The following is a 23,143-nucleotide window of genomic DNA, read 5'->3' on the forward strand; positions in this document are numbered from 1 at the left end:
GGAGGGAGAAAAAAACGGAGAAGAGACAGTGGAATAAAAAAAGAAAGAATAGTGAAAATGAAGAGAAAAAGAGAATAAAGAAAGAACAGTGAAAATGAAGAGAAAAAGAGAATAAAGGAAGAACAGTGAAAAAAGGGTAGAGAGAGAGAAAGATAGAGAGAGAGGAAGGAAGACGAAGAAAAAATATTCAGTTATGTGTTGAAAAAGATAGCAAAGGCATGAAGAATACCATACGCATTTAGAAGAAAATTAAACTCCAAAATTAAAAATACGCTGTAAGCTTGGAAAACGACTGAAAAACAAAAGAGAAAAGAAAATGAATTTACCATATTAAAAATAAAAATAAAATTGAAAAACACAGAGAAAGAATTGAAAACACGGAGAAAAAAAAACGTATATATATATATTTAAATAGACAAGACAACACAAACGAACATTTGTTGAAGCAAAAGACATCGAGCTTGTCCACAGTTTATAAACCTGTCAGTCATTTGACATTGTTGAATTTAGCAAAGCGTTACAAAAATAAGGGACTGTGAACTTTTAAATGCATTCGGAATAGCAAGATGTCATTTTAGATTTGAAAAAAAAAAGAAAGAAGAAATTACACTATTGTCGAAAGTATTAGGTGATAAATAAAAATCAGGTTGGTGATGTGGCATCCCTCCGGATTAATTTTAAGTAAATTATAATTATATGAATAGAATAGAAGCGGAACTTTTTAATTTAATTCTGTGGTTAATTGTAAAAGAATAATGATTTTTTTTTTTAGTTTCAGAAAACCCTTGAACTTTGCTTACGTGGACAATTTGATCTGTGATAATTTTGTTGAACTTTGCTGAAAGTTGTTAGTTATAAGTGAATTAATTAAGTATATATTAATTAAGTATTATTGAATATTGTTAAGTATTGATGAGTTGCCATGTGTATTTTTCTGTATTTCTTTTTCTGTACTTTTGTTATCTTGTATTTGTATAGCAGATGGGGGCATCGATGGTCTTGCCACGTGGTGTCAATGTAATTTAATTTTTTTAAAATAAGATGATGACAGGATAGAGGTATATCAATTATCAATAATAATTTTTGAGATAACGGGATTATGCAAGGAAAACATAAATGAGAATTTTAAAATGGGATGATGTCGGAAGACAAAAGAATAAGGAATAAGGATTTTTTTATCGAAATACAGTAGTTGGACAGGCAGACGGTTTGCTGGATTATGAGTAATTAGGTCAGGAAGTCAGTCGGTATTTATTCTAGTTTCGAGGTGGTCATGTATACATATTTTTTTTGTTTGTTGTTTTGTTCTTGTAGTTTCGACAGATTTTTTTTGTTCCGGATGCGTAAGTCGGTGGAGGGCGGTACAGAACGTCCTCGTAATAAATTTTTTAAAAAAATCCATATTTTGGTAGGTGCTCAGGGAAGCACGAGATAGTTATAGAGAAATGGGCGATCTCTGTAACTAATATGAACAGTCGGAGGACATGTCCATTGTGTGTTGACCACACAAATGTAAATGGGGTAGAATAAATAAAGGTGTTGACCACACAAAGGTAAATGGGGTAGAATAAATAAAACCGACTTGATTACTCTTGGACCAATTAAGTATAGTCATAGAGGAGGTAAATTAATTAAGAACATTTGATGTGAAATGGTGAAGGTTTGGGATAGGATTTTTTTTTGTTGTTTTTGTGCTACCTAGGAGTAAAGAAGATTGTCCGTAAATCCTGAGATGTAAGTAGGAGGCAGATGGACCTCGATTTTGTGTTTTATTGTTGTTCGGCTAGGAGCCGTGAAATTATCGACCACGAGTAGTGTCGACCGGGAGCAAAGGATGCTCTGGAAGTCCCGAGATGGGTACGAAGAAGCCATGGGGTCATAAAGGAGTTTGACCTTGAAGAGCGCAGGGTAGCGCTACATGGCAATTTTATTGTTGTATTTATTTAATTTTGAGTTTATCGATTTATCGTAGGACAGTCTTCTTGCCAGCGGGTAGCGTATGTATTCCCTCCTTAGTTTAGTTAGTTAGTTATTAAAAATGTATGGCTTTGCCATACATTTTGATAAAAAAGGGGTGGAGGAAGAATTTTAGAAGTAAAATGTTACCCTATTGTGAATTAAAGGTACCAAAATTAAAAAAAAAAAAAACATGCTGGGTGAATTTAATTGGTATTATTAAATTAAATTATTTTGGAATAGATTTGGTTGGTTTAGTTATATTTTAGGGACGTTTATCGCGTAGTTGCATTTTTTTCATGAGAATTACAAGGCGATTAGGCTGTAGAAAGCAGTTTTTTCTGTTGTTTTATTTTTTTATAAGCCACGGTATTGTCACAAATTAGAAAATTTGGCAGGGGAAATACTATTTTAGAGTAATGAGAACCCTGTTAAAACAATACTAGTGGTTCCAGTGAGTTGGAAGATGCCACGTAGGCCCAAGCAACGGCAATAAGTCTTGTCCAACAAAAGTCTGGCGTGCGAGGTCGCGATAATTCCTCAGGGTACGGAGCGACTGGACAGTCGGTACCAAGCCTAATCACGGGGAGATAGAAGAAAGGGAAAGATGCAGATTACGTAAGGGACAAGATAGAGCCTTATTATTATCTTTATTTTTTTAGAGGAATGTGTGAGGGATATCTGGGTTGAAATCTTGGGACTTGCTGGGAATACGGAAAAATCACAAAGGGAAAGCTACTTAGTTAGAAATCGATGCGCAAGTAAGCTTTGGCGCATTAGTTAGAGAGTGATGATTCCGTATCTTGTCGGGTTCCAGGAACTCAAACAGGCTCCGAGTGAATCAGTGTGAAGGCGTATCTTGGCTTAGACCAACCAAGGGAGTTAGTAGAAGAGCTTTGTGAAGTCCCGAAGTAGTAGATTGAATAGAACAAAGCTCCAGTAATAGGACCACTCAGAGAAAGACGTCAGGGCATTACAGTAAAGGAAAAAAAAACTGGGACTTAGGCTGAAAGTCGAGAACGCGAGTGGGATGGTTGGGTCGGTAGAGCATCAGACTTTTAATCTGAGGGTCTGGGGTTCGAGTCCCCATGCGATAAAACTACCACCAACATGGAGCATCCGACGTTCTGGTCGTAATTGCGATATGCTGGCCCCATTTCGAAAAAGTGATCGAAAATGGAGTCTCCATTTGTTTGGCCAAGTGGTCCAAATAAAGAGCAGAGTCAGTGGAAAATATCCAACAATGCGACCGCCTAGACAAGATGTATATCTGCAAAGCTGTATCTTTGTCTAACTTGGAAGCAAGTTAATGTCGAGGAGGGACTTTCGAGAAGCAGCAGAAGGGTTGATAGTGTTGTAGAAGAGTACTGGTGCCTGATCTTTCTTGGAAAAGGGGTGAGTCCGGAAAGTGAAAGAATAAAGATGTACTTCGGACATAATTATTTTTTTTAGTTAGTTAGTTATTAAAAATGTATGGCTTGCAATACATTTTGATAAAAAAGGGGTGGAGGAATGTTAAAGAGCATCTATCCTCTCTCTCTCTCTCTCTGGCTCTTTCATACTCTCTCTATTTTCTCTCTCTGTGTCTCTATTAGATAGTAGATCGAGAGAGAGAGAGGGAGAGGGTGGGAGGAGGTCAGAGGGATATTTTTGTAGTAAATCCACGTTGTAGGAAGTGACGTTTCATCTAACCGGATGTCATGTGATGCTACGTGGCAAGGTTGGTGAAACGTTGAGTCTCTCAGAAAATGCCAAGCCGAGCAGAAGTCTAAAATGGTTCTCTCCTAAGTAAGGGGGGAGATGCGCGCCCCAGACGTGGGACGTGGTAGGTACCCACAGTGGAGACCATCGATGGCGACATCTGCAGATCATGCCTGGGAGAATAAAACGTTGAAAACCCAACATCTGTCTTCATCTTGTGTATTCCGGCAAAAACAACAAGAGAGCTCCACCCAGATGAAGACTCTCCCAGAGCAGCAAAACCAGGTATGAACTTCTATATATAAACACATACATCCACAAAAAGTGTCTTAACCACCAGACAAACGGTTTAAGGGATCTTGGGTCCCGTTCTCTCGTCTCATAACACTTGTAATATCTCTCTCTCTCATCGTCGTAAACTTTTTCTCTTCATTAGTAAAATGGACACGTCATCACCAGGGTACCAGTATCCCTCAAGTAAAGTGTCCAAGACCAAATCCGTTTCTTCTCCCTCCCTTATGTAACAAACTTACAAGTTTTTAGTTTAGATTTTCTTGATTCTCTTTTGTGTTCCTTTTTTGTTTTACTTCTGTTGCAAATTTCTAGGTGACTGGTTAGCGTTTGTTACTTATGTGTATTAGTTTCCGCGTTCGAGGAGTTTCAGCAGTAATGTTTGTTGGATAGTTTCAGTCTTATCCTTAATTTCGATTTCTAATAGTCTCCATTCTAAGTTTTTTAGAACTGTTCCTAGTGCTCCTAAAATTATTGGTATTGTATTGAGTTTCATACTGTTTCATAATTCTTTCAGTTTCCTGATGAGTTCTGTGTGTTTATTTTTCCCTGTCCATTTCTTGCATGCAACCATCACGAGGATGAAACGCCGAAAATTGTGTGTATCTTAATCGGCATAAAGATATTGTCAAAACTTACTAATTAGATCTAATTACGGCTTCAGCATTGTTGATGGAAATACTCACATTTAATGCAGAAACATAAAATAATAATAATATATAGAGATATATAGGTAGATATGGCTTCCTTCAGTCTTGACAGACTATAGATACCCACTGTAAGGGTGCCTGCGAGTGAAATTTTTGTGTAGCAAGAGTTGCGCAATCTCAACCATACCTTTCCTTATTCGACATTGTTGAATACCAGTGGAAAGTAGAGGTTCAGGACTACTTGAAATAATGCCGAGATAAGCGGAAAGCACATACAGCGCCTAGAATTACCAAATGGTCACCCATCTAGTACTAACCATGCTCAACGTTGCTTAACTTCAGTGATCTGACGAGAACCTGTGTGTCAACGTTATTATGCCGTACTAGATACACACTCGCGCGTGCACGCACACACACACGCGCGCGCACACACACACACACACACACACACACACACACACACACATATATATATACACATTGGGATTCAACGAAAGAGTTCAATATATATATATATATATATATATATATATATATATATCATGATTCTTGTAGGAGTACAGAATTTAAATATCGCAATCATGAAGGAAAGACTTTTACCATTCGTGATTAAAATGCGTTTTAAAATAAAGTAAAATGGGTGAAAAGAGAAGAAAAAGAAGTCAGCTGACCGGTTTCGCCCTCACTTTCTCAAAGCTGTATCGAGGGATTAAAAAAAGGAGCGGATTGAAAATATGTACAATTAAAAAAAAAATAACCAAGCGAGTAACTTATGATAGGATTTTCAGAATGTGAGAGATTATATATAATAAATTCCACAGCCAAACAACGTCGAAGCCCACAAGAGCCATAACAGTAAAAAAAACCTGGTTGGATGACCTTGTCCCTTGTCGAAACGAAGTAGGTTCATTTCACAGTCAGATTTCGGCACGGTTTGCTTGATCTGTGTTAGTTAATATAATTTCTTGTGTGCGGGGCGTTTGCTCAGTTGGTAGAGTACTTGCCTCGCATGCAAGAGGCTCGAGTTCGGATGTGTCTAACTGATGAGCCCAAATGAAGGCGAGACTCGAGTCTTGGACTTCCGCTTTGTTGACTGTTAAGCTATACCCGGCCACGCGTGCTGTGGCTCAGTTTGTTAACATTGAACATATTCCTCAAGAAAAATTGCATTTTGTATTGTTTATTTACTTTTAATATTTTCTAAAATTTTGTTTCCTCATAAAAAGATTCCTTTTTTACCATAAATTGTTAGGGGGGAAGTTTTTTTTTTCTTTTTTTTCAGGAAAAGTTGCACTTATTTTTTGTTAAAGGAAATTGGCAGTAAACGTTTCTTTTTGCAAACGGAATTTTTATTATAAAAAGAAAAGATGAATGCTTTATATAAACACCGTAAATAGTTAGGTAAAAGTAGAGAAAATCTTTTTCGTTTTTTTCAAGAGAATGTACAAATTATTTTTTTTTTTTGTCAACAGATGTTAAGAAAATAAACAGAAAAAATACTCCCGTCATTAATTAATTAATTAATTATGCAAAAAAATAAATAAAATATTGATTTAGTGTTTCAACATTTAAACAATGCTCGATTGAATCCGGTGATTGCCGGTCGAACCCTAACCATAAATGGAATCAAGGGGTTGTGTGAAATTCTGCATGAGTACCGTTCTTATTTTTGCAGTTGGCTATCAGCCAACTAACAGATGTAACCAAAATGCGAAAAATTTAACACTAAAATAATTTTAATAAGTGCTCAGCTTCTAATAAAATTCCTAGTAAATCAATCCATCTGTTCGGTTGTTATAAAAATGGAAGGGAAACTTAAATTTCGCTCCGTTTTAATTTTTTATTTATTCTAAATTGTGCCCCCAACGAATAAAATCCAAAGAATAACGGTGCGTCTACAGTTTATTGCCGAAATTGAAGACGCCATTTTATTTAATGCACCTTCTGTGCAAATCCTAGTTAGACTAAGACCGAAGCATGAAATAAATAACCAAAAATGTAAATTGTAGAACGATTGCCGTTAAAAATAAATAAATGAATAAATAAACAACCCAGTTCCCCGTTACAAAAGAAAAAAAACAATCATTTAAATTAATTTGTTGTTGACCTTTCAAAGTTGCGGTAATTCAAAATAACGGTGCCAATTATTTATTTGTTCGGGACAAAAAAGAAAAAAATGTTGCTTTCATTACCAAATTGTTTTATTAAAATTCATAATATTTAATTATAAATAATATTTAGGTTTGGCAATAAATTCCAAACTCCTCTCACACTAAGTAATTTAGGTGACTGAAATAGGAATTTAAAGATTAACGACAAAACTGAATTTCCGCCAAAAAAAAAAAAGTGTGTACACGTGTAAAAAAAAAAAAATAGTTACGGCCGAAGCATGAAATAAATAAGAGAAAATATTAACTGGAGAACGATTTCAGTTAAAACCCAAAATAAAAAAAAAAAAACAAAAAAAAACAAAACAAAAATAACAACCCACTTCTCCGTTATAAAAAAAAAAAACAATCATTTCAATTGACTTGTTGTCGACCTTTCCAAGTTAATAAAAAATAATAAAAAAACTAATTTATAAAAATTCAATGTTGCTTTCATGAAGAAATTGTATTAAAATTATAAGTTTTTTACGTAATTTTTTCGCTAAATTTTTGTCCAATTATATTTTGATAAATTATTATATGATAAATGTTTTGGTTTTGTTTCGGTATTCAAATGGCGCTCACCCAGTTTAAACCCTGATTTATATGTCATGTGATTTTCTGTTTGTAATAACCCAAAATGTTACACGGAAAACAGGCCCGTTCTCATTAATTAAATGGAAAAATTTCCAAATAAACTGGTCTCGGAATAGACACCCCCCATGTTAAGAACGGTTTTCTGAATAGAAAACCTGTAACCGTGTCAGCATACCCGGGCACCTATAGAAGTCGACATGTGGACTGTGAACGAAGATTTTGCCGTAATGTAATAATATACCGGCGTATCATTCTATGCAGAAATTCCTAAGCTCCTTTACACTAAGTAATTTAGGTGACTGAAATAGGAACTTGGTAAGATTAAGGACAAAACTTAATTTCCCTAAGGGAAGAACGTGTTTGTACACGTGAATAGAAAAAGTTGCGGGAAATTTTTTCACGGCGAGCTAATCAATTCAGTAAGATGTTGAAGTAAATGTAAGTAGATGTAAAAATGCATTTGGAGATAAATATTAGTTTTCTGTGTATAATTCAAAGATAATTAGTACAGTAAAGTCCTAAGATATTGAAGTAAATATTACAAAAAAAGGTAATAAAAACAGCATCGGTATTGAAATTCATATTGCTTTGAGTTATATCGTAACGATGTTTACAATCGCAATCAAATTGGAGAAATGGGAACATGAAAGAAACGAAACGAAAACATTCGAAACGCAGTAAACCGTAATTGAGGTTTTTAGAGATGCATCTTAAATGCATTGTTTACATATTTAAATGTAGTAGTTTTCGATCCGAGTGGGTTAATATTTTAAAGCACTCGTAAATTGATTTGTTACTAATCGAGATTGATTTGTTCGTAATCGCTTTACGTGAAAATTTGACAGTTTACATTTTGTAATGAGATAACCGGAAAATAAGTATTTAACTCTGCAATCGGAAAAAACAGAAACAGAAAAATAAATCATCTAACGAAACGAAACTAAAGGAAAAGGAAATGATATATTATATGGTAATGGAAGAAAAAAAGAAAAGGAATCACCAAGAAAAGGAGAGAATCGAAACACGGATGAATGATGGAGGCAGAAACTGAGGAAACACAACTTTCCTCGGATTCGAACAACACTAAGGTCTTATACAGCCTACTGCGTGCGGTTTACGGACCATCTAGATCACCTATCACTCCTTTGCCCTCGAGGGATGGTGGGGATCTTCTTCGAGACCCTACCGACATTCTGCATAGACGGAGGGATCATTCGATGACCTCCTGAACAGGCCTCTTACGTTGATCAGGAGTTTGTTAGGTCGATACCTAGCAATCCGGTCAAGGATATTTTGGCAGAGGTTCCCTCTCTCCAGGAGGTTGTAGCAGCTGTCCATAAGCTGAACAATGGAAAGTCTCCTGACCTGAATCGTTTGCATGCAGAAATCTTTAAATGTTCTTGGCCCAAGATGATGCAACGCTTGGCGGACTTGTTGCAGACTGCTTGGCGGGATGAGTGTGTTCCGCAGGATTGGCGGAAGCATTGATGGTGGTGTTATACAAGGGGAAGGGTGCCAGAGATGAATGTGGAAACTATCAGGACGTCTCTTTGTTGTCAGTAGTCGGTAAGGTGCTCTGTAGGATCATTTTTACAGCCAGGCAACTACAGGAGAAATGTATAGAACAGCGAAAGGGTCTGTATCATGTGTTCACCGATTTAACCAAGGTCTTTGATACAGTCAATAGGGATGCTTTGTGTGAGATTCTGAAAAAGCTTGGCTGTGCTGACAAGTTTGTAACCATCTTAAAGCTCTTCCATAATGATATGAAGCCTGTGATTCGGGGGAAAGCTGGCTGATCCTATTTCAGTAGAAAATGGCATTAAGCAGGGAGATATTCCAGCACCCACACTCTTTGCGTTATTTTTGCCCATGGTCTTTCGGATGGCATTCGGGGGTTGCTCTGATGGTGTCTATATTCGCTACCGAATTACTGGGGGGTTGTTCAACATTAGGCGCTTCAATACAAGTACAAAAGTACTCACCAACACGATCCGTGACTTGCTCTATACGGATGACTGTGATCTGGTGGCTCATAAAGTGGCTTATATGCAGCATCTTGTGGACGCCTTTGTGGTTAGCTGCAGTGCATTGGGCCTGACTATCAATCTGAAAAAAAAACTTAATGTATCAGCCTGCTCCAGGCATGCCCTACTATGAGGCATCAGTTTATATCTATGGATCAAGGATAGAAGTTGTCGCTAAGTTTGTATACTTGGGTAGCACACTAAGTATGTCCGGTGTCCTGGATGATGAGGTATCTTTACGGATCAGCAGGGAAAGTGATGCCTTTGGAAACCTTTGGAAGGCGTTTGTGGAGCTGTCATGGAATCTCGCTGCTAACAAAGATCAAAGTTTATGCCGCATGCGTTCTCTCTGATCTTCTCTATGCCTGTGAGACTTGGAGAACATACAGGGAGCATTTGACATGTCTCGAGCGGTTTCGCCAGATATGCATACAGCGAATCTTAGGTGTGGGTTGGCAAATGTATGTCAGTGATGTGGAGGTTCTTGAGCGGACCCAATGTCTAAGCATTGAAGCTCACATTATCAAACATAGACTGAGATGGAGTGGACATGTGGTGAGGATGTTAGACAGTCGACTTCCCAAACAACTCCTTTATGGCGAGCTCGCCGAGGAAAGACGTCTGGCTCAAAAGGGTTAATAAATGTGAGATGGATGAAAGAACCTGGGAGAGTCTTGCTTTGGATCGCTGAGAGTGGAGAAGGAACTTGCGAGGAGGTGTGGGAAAGTTTGAGGCTGATCGAACCCAATATGTGCGACTGAAACGTGGTATCCGGAAAGGGAGGGTGAAAGGAATAGTGGATGGGCTGAGGCGCCAAATTGGTCTGGAGTGTGAGGTGCGCGGGAGATTATGTCTTAGCAGAGCTGAGCTGATAAGCAACCAGACTACTCATCTGAACAGTGGACCGCAAAGCTTGTGATGCCAGATGTAACCTGTGTCAACTACGGGCAGATGTGCAAAACAGCAGGCGGTTTGAAGTGGCATTTGATTATACATAGAAGTGACCATCAAGGACGTGCTGCTAGTGGTGCACATGTCTGCACAATATGTGCCAAAGAATGTCAGTGTTTGGCAGGGCTTAAAAGCTACCTTCGTGTGGTCAATCACTGACTTGTTTTCATGTTTCTGTTTTTTGTTTTATTTTACTTCAGTCGAAGTTCTCAGAAATCAAGGGGCCCACAACCTGGGGCTAACACTTGAACTCTATATGAGATACATAGATATTCGAATCTTCCATTAAAGTTCTTAATCTCTCAAACACTGAGTAAGTAAAGAAGTTCAGAACATAATTTTCCTCTCCCCAATTAACCCCTCTCATAATTTGTAGTATATCTTTTATTTTGGTCTCTGGTCTTACTGGATTCCAGGACAAGAATTTATCTAGTCTGGTGGAGTATCCATCTTCGTGCTATTACTTGAGGTAATATCACTTGGAGAAGGTGCACCATTCCTCCTAAAAGCTAATGTGTGTCAGCCATAGTGAGGAGATTTTATTTGGACAGCGAATACAAAATGTTATTTTTAATATTTGGTAAGGGTTTACTTCTGTGGAAAAAGTATCCTCATGCCAGGTTGTTCTGACAAACCCCTGTACAGAGAAACCAGTGTCTAGTAGGCATTATGGAAATATTCGAAAACGAATTTGCTGCTATCATCTATCTATCTATCTATCTATCTATCTATCTATCTATCCATCCATCTATCTATCTATCTATCTATATATATATATATATATATATATATATATATGTGTGTGTGTGTGTGTGTGTGTGTGTGTGTGTGTGTGTGTGTATGTCTATGCATTTATATGTATAATGAACTCTCCCGTTACATCCAAACTTATGAGGTTCGGGCAAATACGTTTCCCGAAATTCACACAGATGAATTGTTTATAGTGGTGAAAGCTTTCTTTATGGCGTAATCATAAACACAACCATGTACATACATAAACATAGCACACACACACACACACACACACACACACACACACACACACACACACACACACACACACATATATATACTTATGGTGCTTCTTCATTGCCTTGTTTATAATCAGCATATCAAGTAAACATTTTCTTACATTAACAATCTGGTTTTCTTTTACCGGTAATTGTCTGTGCTAACCGGACGTTCAACAGGTGTTTATATATTTAAGTGCTTCGTTTCTTTCGCGGAACGCGTTCTAAAGGCTATTATCAGACGAAGAATAAACGACAGATTTTAGGATGGACGACACCACAATCCGTTCCTTGTAGACTATAAACGAAGACACAACGTTTTCGGACGAATTCAACGTATTTCTACTGTTCGTTTTCTCATCAATGCTGATGCTGCCGAAGATGTTTTTGGCGATAACAACACTAGCAACCCTCTTCCGGACAAAAATATTTCAGAATTACTGTTTACAAATATAACAATCAATTTTTCTAATCCGGAACATCTATACGGTTTATCCTCTATTCTTTCGGCTGAATCAGATGTTCGGCTCTTTGTAGCCGCAGTGGTAACGTGTCAACCGGAGTTTCTGTTTTCCTCTCTCGCCTAGTTACTACAATAATAAATAACAAAAGAGGTAAAAAAAACCTCGAAAAATAACGAAGCTCTTTACTGGTTTATGCTTCCAAGGTATGTTCGATAACCCCCCCCCCTATACAGCAATCCCCCTAAGCTCTATAACAGTTAAAACCCTAGTCTTCCATATGTGTCTTGCGTCATTTGTTATTTTAGATTATCACTGCTAATCCCTCGGTGTATGAAAGAGAATTTGCATTTTATAATATTTTATATATATATATATATATATATATATATATATATATATATATATATATATATATATATATATATATATATATATAAAGAGAGAGAGAGAGCACGTTTTTGAGCGTAATATGGTTTATCAGTGCGGCTGACTATGGAAGGTTTTGAGTAGTTATCGATAACTAATAACAAAAATATTACGACATAAATTAAAAACGATAACTTAGCGTATAATTCATTTGCAGTTAACACACTGATTGCAGGAATAGTGGTCGTGGTTTGGAATTCTGTTTTAGGCAGTGACTTTAATGAAATTTAGTGACGGCTGAACACGTGTCCGTGGATAACTATTTTATATATTTTATACATGAAATCTCTAAACTAGTTCCGGTCACTAAAATGACATATTCATCGTATGGGTAAAACGCACTTAAAACGATTCTCAATCGCTATTCCAAATAAAACTCAGAGATTTTAAATATGAATCTGGTCTGGCTCTCAACTTCATTGAGAGTAGATCTTATCTGATCATCCAGCAGTTCCCCAACGGAATCGGTTGTGGTGTGTCCACCATACGAATAATAATGAACTCATTCGCTTATTATAATGTCTGGGGGGATATGTTTCTCGACGTTAGCACGCAAGGTATCACAAATGCTCACTTGAGAGTCGGACTGACGTATACCCATACTCTTTATTCGTTGTATTTTGTTTCCACTAATGACTAAGTTGTGTCTTTCATCTGGGTTCTTACACGACTACTTTTTGTGTGCAGTTTTGCGCTGAACTTAGAAGGATAGTTTATTATTGGATTTTATAAATAAGTTGTCTAGATAAGGTAATGCGTGATTGTTTTCCGTTTCATAGGTGAACTTTGTGGAAGGTTCGACTGATTTTAATTTGTCTTTAATATTATCTATGTGCTTGAAAAAATAAAATGTCAATATATCTAAAATATTCTCTGTTTGAAGGTAATCTAAATTTTAAAGAATCAGATTCTAGGAACTCTAAGAAAAAGCAGACTAATACTCCACCAAGAGGGTTACTCATAGGAAGACCAAAATGTTGCTTGTAGAAATTGTTATTGGATTGAAAATAAGTCATGTTAGTTATAAGTCTAATGATTTTTATAAAAATGCCAGGAGGAAACGGTAAGTTAATGTTTGATTTTTTAGGTGTTTATGGAGTAAATTTAAACATTTTTAATGGGTACTTTAGTGTATAATAATGTTATATCTAAGCTGTGTATAGTTTTGTTATGTATATTAATGTTTTTTTTTTTGCTTTTTGTGTAAATCTTCGGAATTCTTTATGTGGGAAGTACTGATATGATGCTCATTAATGGGATTAGGACGTTGGATATGGCCCATGTAATTTTGTGTGTTGCACTAATGATGTCAGATATTATGGGACGTATAGGAATATCCGGTTTTTGAGTTTGGGGGATGCCATATAAAGACGGGATATTGGGGTGATATTCAATGAAATGATGTCCAAGTGTTGTTGTTTTGTATGTTGTTTTTTTAAAGATTTGTTGAAAGTCTCAATACTTCTAATTACTGTATTGAAATCAGTGTTTGCATATATGTCTTTGTCTGCAAACAGTGTTGAAATTTTTTTCATGTATGTGTTTTTTCCATTATTATACTATTCTCCATTAATCAGCTGGTTATATAATTATGTTCTTGTTATTCGCTATGTGTTTCAAGGCATCGCTTTAGTAGTACAGTTTCATAGGGATGAGTAGCTGCGACTGAAATAATACCCTGTATGAAAGCTTTTTTTTTAATCTGTGTCTTCATGCTTGGAATTATTCAAAATTGTGTTGTGGTCATAATTGTATGCCAGTTGTGAATTTTTGTCCAAAACTGAGGACTTCAATTTCGATATTTAAAAGTTTGTAGTGGATCCATGCGTATTATGATTTTCCGTTTGCTGTTTGAGATTAATTTTGTAAGTTTACTTTCCAATTTGAAAACATGGCGGGTGTTGAATCTTTGAACTGATTTGTTTATATATTGTGAAAGATTTGTGTATCGTTGTGTGATACTGTTATAGGTCAATAGCTAATGTTCGAACTTCATGGAATAAATAGAAACGTTGATGTTTTAAAAAACCGCTGAATAAGATAAATACTTTTTTAATATAATCCGGAAAATATGGTGTGAATATTTAAAAAAATTTAAATGTACTTTTAGGTATGATTTTTCTTGTATAGATATAAGAAGATCCTTTTTTGAATTTGCAACGACTTTTTCCGTTTCTGAAATGGAACAGTGTCATACATTTCATTACATTAAAATATATATATATTTTTGTTTTGTTCTCGAAATAAAGAGAAAACGTTGATGAACACATCATTTAGTTCGTTCCTTTTTTATTTCTGTATTTCGTCGGAATACTATTTCCATTATTCTCATCATATATATATATATATATATATATATATATATATATATATATATATATATATATATATATATATATATATATAGTATAAAATACTTTTGCCAAATTTTTCAAATCAGACACAAATTGCATATACGTTTCTAGATTTTTGGTACAGGCATTTAGAATTGTTGTAGACACTTGAAAATTAAGTATGTCATTGTTATACATCTTATGAGGTGACTGACCAATTTTTATGATTTCACGTTAAAATGAACAGCTACAGCAGGAATTAGAATACACTCTACTAAAGCGTGAATGTCACAACTGGTGAATGTAAAAAATACAACCCGTGTGTGAGGACACATTAGAAAGAAAGATCTGCAAAAATTCTGTTTTAAACTTGAAAAAAATGCCACAGAAACGTATGGAATGCTTCAGACTGCATTTGGACCACTTTGCATGAAGCGAGCATCAGTTTTTGACTGAAATAATAGATTCAAAGAAGGTAGGGAGTCTTTGCGGGATGATGAGAGGTGTGGCAAGGGTAAGGATATCAGACAGCCTAAGTAAATTGGCCAAATAAAGAATTTAATGGATAACGAACGTCGTGTGTCCATAGAACTAATAAGTGCGCAGTCTGATGTTAGTGTGGGAATTGTTTTTTTAAAAAAAAATTTTTATTACATTTTCACCCCAAACACGTCACATTGCCACTTTGGTGTAGGGAGCTACTATCAGGGGCAGCAACTACTGGGGCACTATGTTGGGATTTGGGCAGCAAGATGTTGTTTCACGTTACACTTGAACTTCTGCATGTCAGTACAGTTGGGGAAGCAGGGACCTGGAATGGAATTCCAGAGTCTAGCGGTTCTGGGGAAGGAACTACTGCAGTAGAAAGATCTTTTACATCTAGGGATCTCTATTGCATGGGGGTGAGATTTAGCTGCCTGTCGGGTTTGTCGAGGGTATCTACGTCGTGGGGGCACAAGTTTCTGCAGTTCGTCAGAGCATTCACCATTAAAATACTCGTAGAACAGGCAGAGGAACGCAATGTTTCATCGATGGGACAGAGGCTGAAGCTTAGATGCCAGTTCAGGGCCTATCAGATTGGCGACTCTCTTTTGAACCTTGTCAAGGAGCAAGAGACTAGCAGCAGATGCACCAGCCCAAATGTGACAGCAATACTCCATACATGGGCCAATGGTGGCTTTATAGAGGTACAGGATACTTTCAGGTGTCAGTAGTTTTCTAGCACGGTAGAGAGAGCCTACCTTCTTCGCAGCGGCCCTGACAATGTTTTCAATGTAATTGTTCCAACTCATGTTTCCTGGGAATGTTAGGCCAAGCAGTTTGAAAGATGTACTCTCAGATAGGGAGACACTGGCCATTGCTATTGGTGGCAGAGAAGGTTTCTTGTAATTATTGAAGGAAACCAGTTTAGTCTTGGCAGCATTGAATGTGACCATCCATTTTTGTCCCCATTCCACTACAGATTGGAGGTCATCCTCTACTGTTTTTGCCATTTCTTTAGTTATGTGTTCATTTGTTTTCCTGTCATGCCTGTTATAGAGTGTGGTGTCATCAGCATATATACCCATCTCAGAGGCAGTTTTGTCGGGGAGGTCATTAATAAATATTAGGAACAATAGAGGTCCAAGGATAGACCCTTAGGCACTCCCGCATTTATATCATATTGTTTAGATGTACGACCGTCGAGGACAACCTAGATTTTTCTCTTATCTAAGAAGGATTTAATTATGTTAAGTATTCTACCAGTGATACCGTATGATTTAATTTTGCTGAGGAGACCCTCATGCTATACCCTGCCAAAAGCCTTAGATATATCAAGAGCTACCGCTCTGCCCTCCCCCGCTTTGTCCAGTGAATGGTATATACGTTCAGAGATCACAGTTAGGATGTCTGCTGTGGAACGGGCTTGTCTAAATCGATATTGTTTGTCAGTCAGAAGCTTAGCATCTGTAAGGTGACAGACTAGAGCATGGTTAATGATAGTCTCAAATATTTTGTCGAAAAGTGGGGGAGGCTAATGGGGCGATAATTTGATGGGTCAGTTCTTTCGCCAGAATTCTTGAATACTGGTACCACAGAAGCAGTTTTCCAACAGCCCAGAAAGCATGATTCATTAAGGCATTTATTGTAGAGTTTGGAGAGAACTGGAGCTACTTCGGCTGAGCACTTTTTTAATAGCACAGCTGGGATGAGATCAGGTCCACATGCTTTTGAAGTGTCAAGGTTTTTTATGATAGCATGCACCTGAGCAGGGGTGATTTTTAGATCGTCTAGCATGGCGTCTGTCCGCAAAGGAAAGTCAGGCAGGGGGTGGTTGGAAGGGTCCAGTGTGGAGTTTGAGGCAGACCGGCTGGCAAACATATTAGCCTTGTCGGTTGCTGAGCAACCAACCTCGTGATTGTACACAAAATTAATCGTGAGGAACTGAAGATGCGAAAAATTTGCGCTAAGTTTGTTCCAAGCGTGATCAAGGGTGATCAGATTAGTTGACAAAAGTTGTTGGAGCGGTATAACAAGTGCATTGCAACCAAGGGAGGTTACTTCGAAATGGGCTAGAGTTTGATGTGTGTACTATTAAAAAAAATGTGCCTATATAAAAAAAGTCGGGAGACTTACCGAAGACACCTTAAATATGTGTGCACATATATGTGTATCTGTATACTCATATATATGTGCACGTGAGTGTATACATAGGTGTGTGTGTGCGCACACACACACACACACACACACACACACACACACACACACACACACATATATATATATATACATATGTGCATATATATATGTGTCTGTTTATTTATGAACGTTTATGTGTATGTGTGTGTAGAGAGGTATGTGCATAAACATGCATATGTGCGTGCGGGTATATATCCGTGGTGTATCTATATACATTTATGTGTGTATACATATTAGTGGGTGTATGTATACAAATATATGTTTATACTTTCTTGTATGTGTATTTATACACATATATATGTGTATATATATTTGTGTGTATATACATATATGTTTATATATATATGTGTGTTTATACACATATATATATGTGTATATGTATGTGTGTGTATACACATATATATATGTGTGTATATATATGTGCACGTAATATATGTATATGTTTACATATGTTTGCACATGTATGTGTGTACATATGTGTGGGTACACATGTATATATGTGTATACAGAGATACATAAATATATCTATGTATGTATACACATATCTATATGTATGTAAATATGTGTTTATGCATACACATATACACATATATATATCTGTGTATATTTATGTTTATGTATACACGTATACTTATATTTGCGTGTATACATGTGTGTGTACATTCACATATGTGCGTATGTACTAAGATATATATGTAATATATATATTTGTATGTACTAATGCACACACACACACACACACACACACACACACACACACACACACACACACACACACACACACATATATATATATGCATATATATATTTATATATATATATATAAAGTTGGTGCAAAAATAATGTCATTTTTAACGTGCATATTGATAAAAACGATATTAGTTTTGGACCAGTCTAATATATATACTTATATAACGTTAGTAAACAAGAAAAATAAACTAAATATAAATACGAGTAAAATTATTCTCATAGAAAACACTCAATTAATATATTTTACAATTATAAAATTCAAGATGTAATATTACAAGACATTATGTGTAAAGTCCTCATTTCAATTTGTATAAAAATTACAATTTTTATGCAAAAATATCAAAACACTTAATTAATTCTAAATTTTTTTAAAGAAAATCCCTGTTTAATTTAATTTAATTAGCATGAATTCAATTTAATGCAAATCTGAAATATTTGAATTTTTCATAATGGTTAGTTATACCCATATTTTCCTCGTAAAGACGATTGTAAAAACCTAAATGAAAGTGAAATTCGGACAATATTCGTTGCTTGTTTAGATTAAGTCGACAGATCGATGTCGTCTTAAGCAAAAACAATATTTTGTACTTAATTGCGAGGTCGAAAATAGTAATATATCCAAAAATTACGAAAATTCATCGTGTAACAAGTTATTTCGAGTAATTTTTACTTGGGTAAAATCGTATTTTTCTTAGAAATTATATAGTAGAGTGTGAAAAGTTCATACACAGGGGAGATAACTCGAACGAATATTTAAGATTACTTGTTCATAGCGACCAACAGTTTAGCCTTAAAGTGATTGATTTTTTAAAAAAATTCTACTCGATGAATTTTCAAAATATTTCGATATATTACTATTTTTTGACATGCCAAGCAAGTACGTAATATTGTTTTGTCTTTAAACAAAATATTTAAAACATCGATTTGTCGACTTTATCTTAAGAAACACCGAATATTTAATGATTAATGTTTTATACCAATTGTTAAAATTTCATAAAAATCGGAAGTATTTTCAATTTTTACGAACAACATTATTCTATTTGCATGGAACTAAATTAAACTAAATACAGCACATATTACGATCCCTCACACCTAGCAGCTATGTTGCAAAATTCATAATTATCGGTGAATTAGTTTACGAGTAAATTCTACACATACAAATATCTAAACATCTACGCATTTCTACAGAAAGAAACGCTTTTTATGGGTTAAGAGGAGATTAATTACTTTTGCTCATATGTTTTTTGTTGGTTTTTAAATTGACGTTGTAGCAATTCTGCCACTTTTTCGTTTGAAAGAAACTTCTTAGGTGTGTATAAGTATCCCCATAAGTAGATCTTTTATTGCCCCATCTGGGGAGGGTAAAGGTCGGTTTTTGATGCAAAAACTCCTGTCTCTTGAAACGTGGATAGACATTCTTTTAGCTTATCCACCCCCACAAAATCCACCCAACACAGAAAACAAGATCCCATTTTTTTTATGTGGTTACCTGTGAACACTCTCAAAATCTTAGTGGAAATAAAAACAAAACTGATATTCAACAATTATTTTAAAGTTTAGATGGGGGATCAGTTTCACATATAAATTTAATGAAAAATAATCCCCGATTTCCTGGGCATTTTTACCGTTGTAGGACAGTTAACCATGTTTTTGTTATGTGAGCTAAAATAATATGCGTTTTTGGGGGGAGAAGGTCCACGTTTTAAGTAATGACGTTTAGGTTTAAGATCTTGCCACGTGTATTTTGTGTTAGTGATAATACATTTAACTATCTGAAAAATTAAAATAATCCGGAAATTGATGATAATTTTACATGAAATAAATAACTGAAAATTTAAATGTAAAAATAAGTGTTGTCATTTTTCTATCCGCCGTGTTTTTCAAAGTAAAGAAATAGAATCGAAGTTTTTGGAGGATGAAGGAGTAAGAAAGGGTATGCATCGACAATTTTACCTTAGAAACGGGTTTCCCAAACGTCAGGACATCACAGAGCCCCTGAGCAGGGGAATAATTTTTTCTAAAATAAATATGAAAAACATTATTTTCAAATTTTAACTTATACGTGTTCATTAGTTTTCCCTGTTCGTGATTTTACTATATTTTCGTGTTGACAACCATTTTTTTTTGTTTTTGATTAATCAGAAATTATTGCATTTTTGGTTAATTTATTTATTTACTTTTTTTATTTTTTCATGAACCACCTTGTAACTCTTTACACCTGTAGTCTGCAATCATTTAATTTTTCTATATAAAGCATTTGGTATTCTTTACGAAAGAGCTTGCGAAGCCCCTCAGCCTCACTCACGGAGCACCAGGGCTTCGTGGAGACTGGAGCCCACTTTGGGAAACTATGTTCTAGAACAACATTTCGGCATTCTCTTGCTAATGAAGGCGCTTCAGGTGACAATTAATGATGTTCTGTCCGTCGGTCCATCTGTCCGACTGTTGGCCAAGCTTAAGTTTAGAATTAGATTTTCGTAGCTAAGCGCGCAGATTGAATTGACACATTCTAAGAACATTTGTTGCTTCTTTTAACGCACTTGGTATTACCCCCCACCCAAACCCAATCACCCACCTCGGGAAGATATGACACAATGTTAGTCGATGAGAGGCGAAAAGCCAGTGCACAAGTGGTTCACAAAATATATCTGGCAAGCTCCGTTCGCATTATCCTATAGCGATAATCAATGGTTCCCAACTATCTTAAATAGCGGCACACTACTGAGTTCTTAAAATTTTTCGACACACTTATAATAAAAAAATACATATTTAAATGCATATTGAACAACGTTTACCAATGTTTATTATTATCAAAAATTCAAAATATCTGACACTTAAAGCAAACGATTTAGTATATATTTTGTTTTTTTTCTTCTCTTTTTTATAAAAATATGTAATCATCGTTATCACATAAGAAATAATGAGTATTAATACAAACAATTTCCTTTATAAAGATATGAAAACTGTTTTGCATCTATAACTTCATCGCAGCTAATGTGACACCGTATCGTGCTTGAGCAGAACTACTGCAATAGATTCAACAACCCAGAAACGGTAATACCTGGGAAAGTGAACCTCCTAGAACTACACACAACCCCAAATCCCATCCCGATAAAAGCAAGATCACAAACTAAAAAATAGCCCTCGTTCTGTCTGACTGATTGTTGGGGACGTATTCTTCACTGGTATGAAAAACGCAAAGTTGCATTGCTGGTGGAGTTGTTTACGGTAGTTTCGTAGTGAAAAACAGATTTGTTGAACGAGTTAAGCGTGGGGAGATGGATTAGTAAAAAAAGGAATAGAGGAGCAGAGATGAAGAAGGTTGTGCGTGAGTGAGGAGGAGTTGCGTGAAAGAGAGAGGGAGAGAGACAGAGACAGAGAGAAAGAGAGAGAAAGGGAGAGGGAGAGAGAGAAAGCAGTTTTGTTTCTGCGAGTCAGTTCGACAACTTCATGGGACTATTCAGCGCCAGAGCGAGCCAGTCGCCTAGCAGCCTCCACCACCTCTCCAATCTCCCACTTCCATCAACCCAGACACACCCACCCGGCCAATCCCTCATGTGGGTCGTGACGATGCTCTTTACGACCAATCTACTATCGCCGATTTTCGTCGGGATAGTCTCGGCAAAGAAGGGTACCTATTTTCTGTTTATTTGTTTACTTTGCGATTTTTGTATTTTGTAAAAATGTTCAAAATTTAAACAAAGTTTTACTTAGGAAAACAAGTGTTTTGTTGTAATCCTATATTGCCTTCTTTCTTTTCCGTTTTATTTTTTTAGTGTTTTCTTTCTTTTTCTTTCTTTTCTTTTCTTTTTGGATTTCTTTCTTTTTTTCTTTCTTTTTTGTTTCTGTTCCAATTTAATTTTTGTTTCTTTCTTTTTTGATTTTTTTTAAAAGATTTATTTCTCTTTTGTTTTGTTTATTTTTAAAGATTAATTTATTTGTTTCTTTTCTTTTTCGTCATTTTATTTTTTGTTTCTTTTTTCGATTTCTTCTTTTTTCTTTTTCTTTCTCTTTTTTGTTTCCGTTTTTAAACGTTTAGTTTTGTCCTTCCTTATTTTACCTTTTTCATTATTTTTTAAAAATTTCTTTCTATATCTTACATTTTTTTTTTAGTTATTTAAGTCTATTCCTTTTTTGGTTCATTTTTTTTTACGTTTTTTTTGTTTGTTTTCTTTTTATCACTTTTTTATCTTCCCTTTGTATTTCTTTCCTTCTTTATTCTTTATTTATCGTTTTATTTCTTTTCCTTTTTATTATCACTGCTTTTTTTCTTTTGCCTTTATTTCTAATTTTTATATATTCATTTATCACTTTCTTTGCCTAATTTTTCTCCATTTTATTTCGTTCCTTTCTTTATCACTTTCTTCTGTCCTTTTTCCTTCCTTTCAGTAGACATTTCTTTTTCCTTTTTTATTTCCAAGCTTTCTTTCTTTTTTATATATTAGATTAATATATTTCCTCTCTTCCTTCTTTCGCGCTAAGCTTTATTCATAACTATCTGTACTCAGCCGATGTAGCTCGGTCGACTTTTTACTTTCATTTTGTTTTCGCTCATGTACCCCTCACCATGTGGCTACTTCATTTAATTACTTTCTTGCACGTAAATATTTACATTTTTCACGAATAAGTCAATAAATACAATAGAAAAAAAAAAAAAAAAAAATCAGTTTTTGCCAACAAAATTTTTTCTGAATGACGATTAATTATTTCTGTTTTCGATTCTTACGATTATTGTTCTTATCTTGAGTATGATTTTCACAACGTTTCGGTCGATGTAACCTCAGACCTTCTCCAAGTATAACTTATTGAACTTGGGAATCTTTCTGTCGATTTCGGGAATTTGCACGGAATTTCGAATGGACACGCTAATTCAATTCATAAAGGCAGCATGTTCTCGTTCCATCAGCCACAACTGGGTAGAAGTTCCAAATAATTCGCAATTATATTTTGAGTGCGCCGTACTTGGGATTGAACCTTCATTACGCGCATAGTGGATATACTACTTGGTAAAAATGAGTTAATGTAAAGTTACACTCTCCTGAATGTTGAATTTCGAAATTCCTCTGCAGATTCCCAAGTTCGACAGAAAGATTCTCGACTTCAAGAAGATACACGTGAAGAAAGTCGAAGGTTACATCGATCGAAAGGTTGCGGAAAATAT

General features: G+C 35.6%; 1 protein-coding gene across 3 annotated transcripts in view; it reads left to right on the forward strand.

Annotated features, from left to right (window-relative positions):
• The window catches only part of LOC145246568 (uncharacterized), an 896,698-nt gene that overhangs the window by 491,525 nt on the left and 382,030 nt on the right, over positions 1 to 23,143 (forward strand). The window contains exon 1 of one of the 3 annotated variants that reach the window (XM_080108173.1): positions 20,955 to 21,613. The exons of the other annotated variants lie outside the window; for them this stretch is intronic. Coding sequence (XP_079964299.1) covers positions 21,433 to 21,613 — 181 coding nt within the window. The 5' untranslated portion in view covers positions 20,955 to 21,432. Of the gene's footprint in view, positions 1 to 20,954; positions 21,614 to 23,143 lie in introns of those variants that run through there. 3 annotated transcript variants of the gene reach the window in all.

The sequence above is a fragment of the Euprymna scolopes genome, chromosome 24, assembly GCF_053919585.1.
Source record: "Euprymna scolopes isolate OS-2025 chromosome 24, ASM5391958v1, whole genome shotgun sequence".
In the NCBI taxonomy this organism is placed as follows: domain Eukaryota; kingdom Metazoa; phylum Mollusca; class Cephalopoda; order Sepiida; family Sepiolidae; genus Euprymna; species Euprymna scolopes.